The sequence below is a fragment of the Sinohyriopsis cumingii genome, chromosome 15, assembly GCF_028554795.1.
Source record: "Sinohyriopsis cumingii isolate HCF-2022 chromosome 15, ASM2855479v2, whole genome shotgun sequence".
Lineage (NCBI taxonomy): Eukaryota > Metazoa > Mollusca > Bivalvia > Unionida > Unionidae > Sinohyriopsis > Sinohyriopsis cumingii.
The window spans coordinates 106,429,449-106,443,083 of NC_142975.1; the positions used below are offsets into that span (position 1 = coordinate 106,429,449).

At 35.2% G+C, this 13,635-nt stretch overlaps 1 protein-coding gene across 2 annotated transcripts in view; it reads left to right on the plus strand.

The window, feature by feature from the left end:
• Positions 1–13,635, plus strand: part of LOC149782429 (uncharacterized) — a 178,421-nt gene that overhangs the window by 90,849 nt on the left and 73,937 nt on the right. For both annotated transcript variants that reach the window (XM_089934876.1, XM_089934875.1), the window contains exons 6-7: positions 11,267–11,497; positions 12,916–13,014. In XM_089934876.1, coding sequence (XP_089791002.1) covers positions 11,267–11,497; positions 12,916–13,014 — 330 coding nt within the window. The remainder of the gene's footprint in view (positions 1–11,266; positions 11,498–12,915; positions 13,015–13,635) is intronic.

Here is a 13,635-nt window from a genome sequence, read left to right on the forward strand (position 1 = left end):
AATCTCAACTCATTCTTATAACAAAATATTGTATGACATCCTTGCAACATGAATCATAAAAATGATGTGCTAATTATTTTTAAACTCCAGGGAGATCGAAGTATGAATTTAAAATGAATAAATTCAACAGTGTTTACAAGATACATCAAACTATATTGATTGCATCCTACTGAGACTTACCTTGTACTTTATCTGAGCCTTTGCTGAGAATTATCTGTCCCTCTCTGGATATTGGTCTCTAAAATTTTCAGACTCCATTGTCCTTTTGACAATTTGTTGAATAAGACAAATTACTTTTTTTCTCGGAGTACATCAGACTTTCCCCCTTGGAAAAATGCTTGGCATGATCAGTTCTACGAGGGGGACTATTTTAAAACCGCTGATCTAGGAACACACACCCTCAGTTGCTTAGCCAATCAGGATTACTACTTTACTGCCAAAACTCTTTATCACTCCCGACAACGTTAAAATAATTCCCTAGTCTGCCTTTATTAACAACTAGTCTGGAAAATATAATTGCATGACACCTGCTTCATATGGACCACAACTTCCTACAAAATTCACCCCTGGCTTATATCAATTCTTTCACCAGTACCATTACAAGACTTTATATGAACAGTGCACCCTTGTCTATTCCCAACTGTTAATGAGTGAATCCTAAAAAAACAGCAATTCATGACAAAAAAGACCAGATTAAGTATTAGAAGTTGCAAAGCTATTGTAGTCCTAGCCACTATATTATTCTTAATGTTTATATGTCACACTGACCAGGAAAGAAAGCTCTTTCACATTGTACTACACACATAGTATTCTACAATATTATGCACCATTACAGACGTTTAGAGGTGTGTGCCACTTGTACAAATATATATATTCTGCCTGTGATGATTTTAAATGCGTCAGCCAATCAAATTTCATGTCTGTATATACACAAGTGTCTGACCACTATGATCTATGCTTGCTGATAATTAGTGGCACCTTTCAATGACATCTTACCGTTTAGTGATTGATATAATTGGTCACTAGTCACTGGGAATGTCACGCATAAAAAGGATGCAATGCAGTCAGAAGTATCTTTGTATATAATAGTTTCTGGCTTACTTTGCCAAAGTAAAGAAATTGCAATCACTAGATAAATCTTAAGTACAGTTGGTTTTAAACTAATTTGCACATTTATTACCCATAAATTTAGCAGCTGAAAATAAAATTTCCATAAATCAGGGAATGGAACTCCACACTTATCCAGTCAAACCTCTATGCTGTACTGTGTGGGATGAATGTGTACATGCACAATATATTCCATTTCCAACATGCGAAGGCCAAGTAGCAAATAAAATCAATTAATTTAAGCAAATTGTTTTTCTTTATGTTTTTGCTTATGGATTTTGTTTTATTGCTATTTTACATTATTTTCGTTCATTTCTTCTGTGCAGGGTAAACCATACGCCTTTTATTGTCAAACTTGCATTTGAATCATATAAATTGGACAGTCAAATAATGTTTTACACACCATTGTATTTACTGGGTTACTAGGCAAAGCATTCACATATTATTTTTAACTTTTTTCCATTAATATAACATAGTCAAGTTGGACACTACTCTGTTTATATTGTCCATGCTGGCTACAACAGTCTCATTGGAGTCAATGTTTCTTCTATGACATTGAGAAAGACATTCCAATAAGAAGTACTCTTTTACTTAGGAAATGCAAACTGACCTTAAATACCATGTCTGATATCTCAGATCTGACAAAGAGGATGTTAGAGTGTCCTCTGATAATGCTGTCATGAAGTAGAGGTGACATGCAACATGCCCCACCTCCACTCATTGTTGGTAGAAATAGCATCATATACATTTATACATTCTCATTGCATACTACAAAAACAATCTTTCTCCCTGAGTGTTTGTTACTATATTTGGATTCGCCAGTTCTTGTGAGTAAATATGAACAAATTTAAATAAAAACACAAAAGTTTAATCAGATTTTGAGTTATTTCTTTACAGTGTCAAAATATATATTATTTAAGAATGATGGGTAAACGTAGGTACAGTCAAGTTTTGCTGGTCATACTAACAACTTGCAGTAATTAGACAAATATCATATAAAGTATTTGCATGATCTATATCCAGAAGAATGATAAAAAGTCAGTGAATACCAGTCTTATGCTATAACCCATTGAACCGTTTTTTTTCTTCTCCAAAATATGTCTTCAAATATTATTTATTATTATTTTAGGAAACCTCTTAGCGTATAATGGCATTTATATCAGAGCTCTCTCTCCCTCTCTCTCTCTCTCTCTCTCTCGCTCACTCACACACACACACAGAAGTCAACAACAATTGTATTCATTTCAGTGTCATTTTGTACATTCAGAAGAAAATTAACACCTGTAGTTATCATATGACTAATCAGGCGTACGAGGTGTTTTGATTTTTTTTAATTAAACATTTTAATATTAGAATGATGGGCATGAGACAGTCAGACTACTGGGTAAGTATGTCACTAAAATTATAATACATGTAGCCACAAAATATGTGGAAAATATTTGACTAATAGTCACATGAAATGCATTCAGTTCGTAACTGTGTCAAAATCTCTGCTGACTTACTTCATCATTAAGAAAAATGACAAAAAGTGCATAATTGGACATCCTGAAATATGTTTTTAATTAAATCTGAAATATTGTGCCAAAAAGTTGTATTGCACAATTGATAAGCATCATCTGTAAAATTATTTTGATTTTCTATAAAGCAAAGCTTGAATAAATAGAGTATACATATTATAACTTGAAAATAGTCAACAACAATAACTTTATAAAATAAAGCCAGATGACAAGGGGATACTTTTTTCGCCTCAAACTATTTAAATGGTTGACTTGGTTATGTGTCCATTACATGACAGATAGAATATCATTACTTAATTTTCCCCCATCACCAAAAATGATATGATGTCCCTTGACAAATAAGTAACTTTTTAAATTCTCAAACTTGCTTAATTGGATTGTTTAAAATGTAGTCTATAAATCAGATGCCATTCTGCTGACCAGCAGGAAAGGCCTATTTGAACTTGTCAGTCAGATTGGCTGCCCCCCCCCCCCCCCCCCCGCAAAAAAAAACAAACTCTGCAGCATGATAATCTTTTTGCATGCTGATATGAAGGGAACAGTTCTGTACGATGGATCCTCATCAGACTCCTTTGCCATCAACATCAGCATGAAACAGGGCTGCATGCTGGCACTGACCCTTTTCTGGATCTTCTTCTCCCTGCTCCTTTTTTTACGCCTTTGACTTGTCCACTGATATCTGCACACCAGGTCCGATGAGAGGCTGTTCAACCTGGCACGACTGCACTCGAAGACCAAAGTGAGGTTGGTGCTTATCAGGGAGATGATCTTTGCTGATGACATGGCTCATGTGACCCACGCCATGGATGCCCTCCATAGACTGGGAGACCATTTCAATGATGCCTGCAAGCAGTTCGGGCTTACCATCTGTCTGAACAAGACAAATGTCAGCATGTAAGATACCACCACTGCCCCTTCCATCAAAATTGACTGTATCACCATGGAAGCAGTCAACAACTTTACTAACCTGGGGTCAACCATTAGCAACACTCTCTCGCTCGATGTGGAGCTGGACAAAAGGCTTAGAAAGGCAAACACCATCATGGCACAACTAACAAAGTGGTGTGGGAAAACAACATGCTGACAGAACACACCAATTTCCAAGTCTACCAGACTTGCCTTCTCAGAACCCTCCTATATGAAAGTGAGACCAGATCACCTATATGAGGCAAACGCATCAGCTTAACTCCTTCCATATATGGTGCCTAAAATGCATCCTGAAAATCAGCTGGCAAGACCGTGCCCCGCACAGCGAGATCCTGCAGCATGCAAGTATCCCCAGCATGTACTCCTTGCTGAGCAAATGCTGCCTTTGATGGCTGGGATATGTCCGACACATGGCCACTGGCACCAGAAGAGTCGGCTGCCCCTCACTTCATTTCAAGGATGTGTGCTAGAGGTACATGAAAGCATGTGACATTTCACCCAACAGCTGGGAAGTGCTGGCAGAGGACCGAAGCACTTGGAGACAGACGGTCTGTAAGGGCATATCAGTTGCTGATGTGAGGAGAGGCCAGCTGGCAGCAGTGAAACGTGATAGAAAGAAGAGTGTGGCAGCAACCCCAGCAACTCTGAATTTCCAGTACATCTGCACCAACTGCAGTAGGGAATGTCACTTGTGCAAAGGCCTGCACAGATAAAACAGATGTTGCCAAAACCCCAAAGACAGACGGCACTCCAAGGGCGCATAGTTGAAACTTAAATGATGTTTCATATATATCTCACAATATTTTCATATCAGGTACTTTGATTGTTGATGTTGTAGAGTAAGCAGTTTATGAAATTAATTTATCTCCTTTGTTTCCCTTATCAAATGAGAAAGTATTATGCTAGCTTATTTTTTTCTTATGTAAATTTTCTTTGCTGAAAAGAAGTTTTTCGAATTTAAAATGCAGAAGCAACTTAAAATGTGTTCATTAAAATCCAATATTCTAGCAGATTGTTTTTTTAAACCAAGGGTGGATTTTGGGGTCAGGTGGGAATGGTGGCAATCAAGCATGAAACCAGTATTGATGTGCAATATTTAGTACAGCTGATGATTTTAACGGCTTTTCTCTTCCTGTTGTTCATCATGAACTATCTTGAAGTATCAGATCCATCAAAAGGCTGTTTGTAGACAATTGTATAGTCTTCCGGAAATTAAGATCTCCAAGGACTGTGAAATCCTACAAGAAAATCTGAATCGATTGGCTCTCTAGGAAAGAACTTTGGGTATGGTCTTCCACCCAGAAAAATGCACCATCCTAAGAGTCTACAGGATGAAATGTCTGATCATGTCCTAACATATACATAAGGGGCACAAGCTAGCTACTGAGCAGGCAACAACGTATCTCGAGGTGGAATTCTATAAAGACCTCTCATGGAAATGCCTCACAGATAAGATGGTGAAGAAAGGGAACAGCGATCTTGGTGAGCTTCAGATCATCAACAAAGAAGTAAAAGTGTAGCATAATCAGGGCCTGAACATTATGCAGGTCCAAGGTCTGGGACCAGTTTTATTTTTCCTAGAAGATAGATTTGCTTCATTAATATCACATTTATTTGTATTTTTTCATGCCAGTCCTGGATCAACAGTTTTCTTCATATATTGAGGGGTTTGATTACACTTTAGAGACAACTTGACAATAACAGCGATGATCGTAAGGGTTCATTAAGATTTTTTACAGAGTCCTGAATTCATCATTTTCTGAGAGAAGCTATGTGGATATACAAAGTTTAAATGTTGAAGTAACCATGAAATTAGCCTTTGGCATTTGACATCTTAGGTTCTGTGTCTTTGCATGCTTAGGTAGAATGAACAACGTGCACATATATTACCAGTTCATTATCCTATTTAGTGCAGTGGGAAAAAGCACCACTGCAGAAGACTTTTCTTGTCATTCCTTCTCTCAGCGATAACTTATTGTCTCATTCTATTTGTCTCACAGTCTGTCACCAGGAAAATAAATGTGGTTAGTGAGTACACAAGCAAATTAAGTTGGAGCATAGAATTTACAATAATTTCTCAATAATTTTTAGCTTACTTGCCGAAAGGACAATGCTCATTATGGTATAGACTTTTGTATGTTGTCCATCTCACAAGACGTGACTGGTAAACACTCTAGAGGTTTCATTTCTGATCATATTATGTATGTAATCTTGTACAGAATTAGCAAGACTTCATGTGTGATTATTTATGAGCCAAATCAAGACACTATTGTTGATCTTACATCTGATTGTCTAAGCTTGTTGACACTCTGAAAACCACATATCCCATTTTAACAAACACTAAATATGGGTTTGTATCATTCAGATCTTGGATAGGTTGATTAATGAGCATAATAATGATGTAATGTTGGATCTGATTGACTGATCGATCTCGGGCTGGGGCAGTGTGTTTACGTGAGAAAGCTTGCCAGTAGCTCCTCATGGGTCGGTGGTTCTTTCTGGGGTTTTCAGGGGTTCTTCTACCATTTATACTGGCCGCCATGTATAGCCTATAAAATTGTGCTAAAAAATGGCGTTAAACCCTACAACAACAACATCATGTGTCAAATACATGTATGTTGTTATTCAAGGGGCACTCGGGGAGATAGTCATAGGAATTTATACATTTATACATTCAGATCTGTAGCAATTTATAGAAACTGAATTCATCGTAATGTTCACATATGCATGTATTATACAAGCAAAAAATGCGTAGTTGTCATTTGATTTCATGAAAACATGGTAGAGTCACCTTTATCGTTTCAAGGGATATCTTGCAAGTTGTGACAAAATGCCATAGTGCATTACCACATTATTTTATTGTGCTTGAAAGTATTCACACATAATTTCACCATTAATACTGGAAGAAAATTTCCATCGGAAGGAGTTAAATCAGTCATTAGCTCTACATATTATAAACCGAAAGAGTTTATGGAAGTGTTTCCCAAACTTATAACATTTGTCATATCCCAATTTCCAGCGTGTTATGCTTTATTAGTGCAAATTTTAGTGATTTATTTTCTACCATGTACTCCCTGAAACCCTTTCGCATACCACACTTTCGGAAACATTGGATTATGGGATATCCTGTTATCAATATCTTTCATCTGATGTCCGTCATCTAATGTCTGTGCATCCATTGGCACAAGCTAGTTAGTGCTACTTCTATCAAACTGTAACATCATGTCTTCACCAGAAACTTTGGACACATACTCATCCTAAGGTCTAGTTGGTCCTGAATGAAAATGATGCTGCACAGACATCCATTATGGCCACCACAACAGCCAACTTGACAACCTTTTATCTCCATTCCACCTGAATAGATGGTCATGTCTAGTAACGTCCAGTTTTATGTATATTAATGGTATCACTGTATTTTATTCCAGATTAAATGGGAAAGTGATTAAGATGGTCTCTACATATTATTTATTGGTACATTGTACACTATATGAACCCCTGTTATTGGTACATTGTACACAACGATATGAACCCTTGTTATTGGTACATTGTTCACAATGATATGAAGCCATGTTATTGGTACATTGTACACAATGATATGAACCCCTGTTATTGATACATTATTCACAACTATATGAACCCCTGTTATTGGTACATTGTTAACAACGATATGAACCCCTGTTATTGGTACATTGTATAAGTGTGAGCCCCTGTTATTGGCACATTATTCACAATTATATGAACCCCTGTTATTGGTACATTGTATACGATTTGAGCCCCTGTTATTGGTACATTATACATAATGATATGAACCCCTGTTTTTGGTACATTATTCACAATGATATCAACCCCTGTTACTGGTACATTGTACACAACAGTATGAACCCCTGTCATTGGTACATTGTTCACAATGATATGAACCCCTGTTATTGGTACATTGTACACAACGATATGAACCCCTGTTATTGGTACATTATTCACAACGATATGAACCCCTGTTATTTATACATTGTTCACAATTATATGAACCCCTGTTATTGATACATTATTCGCAATGATATGAACCGCTGTTATTGGTACATTGTTCACAAAGATATGAACCCCTGTTATTGGTACATTGTTCACAACGGTACGAACCCCTGTTACTGGTTCATTGTACACAACAATATGAATCCCTGTTGTTGGTACATTGTACACAACAATACGAATCCCCGTTATTGGTACATTGTACACAACAATATGAACCCCTGTTATTGGTATATTAAACACAACAATATGAACCCCTGTTATTGGTACATTGTATACAACAATATGAACCCATGTTATTGGTACATTGTACACAACAATATGAACTTTTGTTATTGGTACATTATTCACAATGATGTGAACCCCTGTTATTTATACATTGTTCACAATGATATGAAAACCTGTTATTGGTACATTGTACACAACAATACGAACACATGTTATTGGTACATTGTACACAACAATATGAACCCTATTATTGGTACATTGTACACGACAATATGAACCCTTGTTATTGGTACATTATTCATAATCATATGAAACCCTGTTATTGGTACAATGTACACAACAATATGAACCCCATTTATTCGTACATTGTTCACAATGATATGAACCCCGATTATTGGTACATTGTACAGAATGATATGAACCCCTGTTATTGGTACATTATTCACAACGATATGAACCCCTGTTATTTAAACATTGTTCAAAATGATATAAACCCCTGTTATTGATACTTTATTCACAATGATATGAATCCCTCTTATTGGTACATTGTTCACAATGATACCAACCCCTGTTATTGGTACACTGTTCACAACGATATGAACCCCTGTTATTGGTACATTGTTCACAAAGATACGAACCCCTGTTATTGGTACATTGTTCACAACGATATGAACCCCTGTTAATGGTACATTGTACACAACAATATGAACCCGTGTTATTGGTACATTGTATACGATTTGAGCCCCTGTTATTTGTACATTATACCTAATGATATGAACCCCTGTTTTTGGTACATTGTTCACAGCGATATGAACCCCTGTTATTTATACATTGCTCACAATGATATGAACCCCTGTTATTGATACATTATTCACAACAATATGAACCCTTGGTATTGGTTTATTGTACACAACAATATGAACCCCTGTTATTTGTACATTGTACACAACAATATGAACCTATGTTATTGGTACATTGTACACAACAATATGAACCCCCGTTATTGGTACATTGTACACAACAATATGAACCCCTGTTATTGGTACATTGTACACAACAATATGAACCCCTGTTATTGGTACATTGTACACAACAATATGAAACCCTGTTATTGGTACATTGTACACAACAATATGAACCCCTGTTATTGGTACATTATTCACAACGATATGAACCACTGTTATTGGTACATTATTCACAACAATATGAACCCTTGGCATTGGTATATTGTACACAACAATATGAAGCCCCGTTATTGGTACATTGTACACAACAGTATGAACCCAAGTTATTGGTACATTGTACACAACAATATGAACCCCTGTTATTGATACATTATACACAACAATATGAACCCCTGTTATTGGTACATTGTACACAACAATATGAACCCCTGTTATTGGTATATTAAACACAACAATATGAACCCCTGTTATTGGTACATTGTACACAACAATATGAACCCCTGTTATTGGTACATTGTACACAACAATATGAACCCCTGTTATTGGTACATTATTCACAACAATATGAACCCTTGGCATTGGTATATTGTACACAACAATATGAACCCCTGTTATTGGTAGGTTATTCACAACAATATGAACCCTTGGCATTGGTATATTGTACACAACAATATGAACCCCTGTTATTGGTAGGTTATTCACAACAATATGAACCCCTGTTATTGATACATTGTACACAACAATATGAACCCCTGTTATTGGTACATTATTCACAACAATATGAACCCTTGGCATTGGTATATTGTACACAACAATATGAACCCCTGTTATTGGTAGGTTATTCACAACAATATGAACCCCTGTTATTGATACATTGTACACAACAATATGAACCCCTGTTATTGGTACATTATTCACAACAATATGAACCCTTGGCATTGGTATATTGTACACAACAATATGAACCCCTGTTATTGGTAGGTTATTCACAACAATATGAACCCCTGTTATTGATACATTGTACACAACAATATGAACCCCTGTTATTGGTACATTATTCACAACAATATGAACCCTTGGCATTGGTATATTGTACACAACAATATGAACCCCTGTTATTGGTAGGTTATTCACAACAATATGAACCCCTGTTATTGATACATTGTACACAACAATATGAACCCCTGTTATTGGTAGATTATTCACAACTCTTTATCAGATTACACATAAGGTAAAAAATAAAAGGTCTAAAGAAAGACTTGTTTTTAGTGAATGCATGTATATACATATATATGTTTGTGTTTGTGTGTGTGTGTGAGAGAGAGAGAGAGAGAGAGAGAGAGAGAGAGAGAGAGATGAAATGATGCTGTGTCAGTACTGTGTAAGAATATATTTGCCACTGTGCAAGTCGATACTTTTTGACTTGGATGTCTGGGCTTTGAATCGACTTAACTATGGATTATGTCATCCTTCCCAATGTTCATGTCAGTCTTCCTTTTTGCTTGCTACTTTTTGACTCGTAAATCTCAAAAATCTTGAATTTAGAATTAGAATAATGGTCATTCATTTTTGGACTGAGCTTGCTTTTATGATTAATATTTGCATCTCACAGATAAACTCTTAATATTTTCTTAAGAAGGAAGGTCTGAAATCAGTGAAGTTTTATCTCCTGTGTTGTACAGCAACAGATACTTCTACAGTGACGACTCACATTCTTACTGTCCTGACCTTACATCTTGCTTAATAATAAACTCATATCTATTGTGTTGTAAAAAGGAGCAAAACACATTTGGAATATAAATATTTTATAATGATACACTCTATCACAATATGGAAAAATCTATATGATAACCACCTGGGACAGTTCATTTAATTATATGATTATAAATGGACACAAGTTTGCTATGTATTATGTTGTTTACAAAATGACCATTACAATCTACAATTGTGGACAAAGGATTAAACACAACATACATGCATACATACATACATACATGCATACATACATACATACATACATACATACATACATACATACATACATACATACATACATACATACATGCATGCATGCATGCATGCATGTATGCATACAGACAGACAGACAGACAGACAAACAGACAGACAGACAGATAAGATGTTATTCATTATAACCAGAAGTGACAGATTACATTCTTTAGTGGTATTAAGATTCAAACACTTATTCTTATAAACTTATCAACTGTATAAAAAAGAAATCCTGGAATTATTTTATTTTTTGATTCATAATTTTCCACAGATTTCCACAATGTTTTTAATCAAATATATACATCAAATTCGTCTTGTAATAGGTCAGAAACTAAGTTTGTTTTGAAAGATGTTAACTTCTACGTTCTTTTTAAATTTATATATATTTACTAAGGAATGTTGTATATATAAACCTTCTCATGATAATTACTTACAATATTACTGACTTCCAGTACATAACTACATAGTAAAAGGTGGCTTTGTCATTCCCAGGTACTACAACAACCACCACCACTACAATGACTTCATCTTCCTTGCATTCAACATCCATGTCTTCATCCGCTTCCAATGTAACCATTGGCAAGACATCAACAAACTCTACAACAACAGGATCAACAGTCAGTGCCACCAGCAATACTTCAACATCAACTAATGCCAGTAATACATCAACAGCAATGAATCCTACAACAGCAAGACCAAAACACATTCAAAGGATAACATATGGTATGTATCCCCATGCATTCAAAGGAAAATGATGGTATTTTCCCCCAACACATTCAAAGGATAACAGATGGCATGTACCCCCATGCATTCAAAGGATAACAGATGGTGATGGTATGTCTCCCCATGCATTCAAAGGAAAATGATGGTATTTTCCCCCAACACATTCAAAGGATAACAGATGATATTTTCCTCAACACATTCAAAGCATAACAAATGGTATGTATCCCCATGCATTCAAAGGATAACAGATGGTATTTATCCCCAACACATTTAAAGGATATCAGATGGTATTTATCCCCATGCATTCAAAGGATAACATATGGTATTTATTCTCAACACATTCAAAGGATAACATATTGTATTTATCCCCATGCATTCAAAGGATAACATGGTATTTATTCCCAGTACATTCAAAGGATAACATATGGTATTTATCCCATGCATTCAAAGGATGACATATGGTATTTATCCTCATGCATTTAAAGGATGACAGGCATATTGTGATATAGTCTGTATAAATGTATGTATATCTGGTTGTACATTTGTAATATCCTATTGCACCACATATGACATTAAGCATAGACACATAAACTTGGTGTCACTGAGTGCAGATTGTCACTTTGAGAATTTTAATCTCACCCTTAATGGGTGTAGGCAGGGGATTCAGTTAATCTCCTTTGACAGAAATTTGATTCACTAATGAGTTGTTTGTGTTATATGTATAAAACTGGCATATGTGATCAATGTCCAAAGTGTCAACACATGTCAGATTAGGATGCCAAGGTCTTGCCCTTTTTGGAAATATTGATATGATAGTTTGCATCCCTTGGGCTTCATTATATTTTGAGTTTGTTTTTATTCTAATCAAGAAATGGAAATGAAGGTAATATAAACATAGCTATTGATGATTATTAGGATACTCAATATTTCCTTCGTATTGCAGGTTCTAATCCGTCACATGAGACCATAGAGATAAATGACATGCCTTAACTTAAAATAATATTGTTACGGTTACATAACTTTTATTATTTTATAACCTGAATAATAGGGTTACGGTCACATGACTTTTACTATTTTATAACCTGAATAATACGGTTATGGTCACATGACTTTTACTGTTTGATGACCTGAATAATAGGGTTATGGTCACATGACTTTTACTGTTTGATGACCTGAATAATAGGGTTATGGTCACATGACTTTTACTGTTTCATAACCTGAATAATGGGGTTATGGTCACATGACTCATTCATAACATGAATAATAGGGTTATAGTTACATGACTTTTACTGTTTTATAACCTGAATAATAGGGTTACGGTCACATGACATTTACTGTTTTATGACCTGAATAATAGGGTTATGGTCATATCATTTGTACTGTTTCATATTCTGAATATAAACAAATTCATATTACAGGTAATGATTGTGAACTTGAACTTGGCCTTGGACTTGGTTTAGGCTTAAGCATCCAGTGTGTCATCACCTGTATCATGATTGTGATCTTCCTATATGAAGGTCAGTTATCATTTATAATGGCTTCATATATATATATATATATATATATATATATATATATATATATATATATATATATATATATATATATATTCATTCATTCTCTCAATTCATTTTAAATTAGAGTCATGATATATAATTCTAAAGTCTCTGGTAAATCCTCCAATAGGAAAGTTTAGACATAGCCTTTAATTGCATTGATGTCTTTATTGAAAAAACAATTGATATGTACAATGAATCACATCTACCCTGAAAGACATTACACTTATTATGCATAATAGCCAGACATGCTTTAATTAGCACACACATGTATAACACACCTAACCTGTAGGATATGACATTATTAGACATAATTCACTCACATTCTTTAATTAGCACATACATGTATAACACACCTATCCTGTAGGATATTACCTTATTAGACATAATTCATTCACATGCTTTAATTAGCACACACATGTATAACACACCTACCCTGTAGGATAATACCTTAGTAGACATAATTCACTCTCATGCTTTAATTTAGTGCATATGTATAGCACACATACCCTATTGGATATTGGCTTATGGGACACAATGCCCTGAACTTTAAGCTTTTATAATGTTTTGTGTAGATAAGCA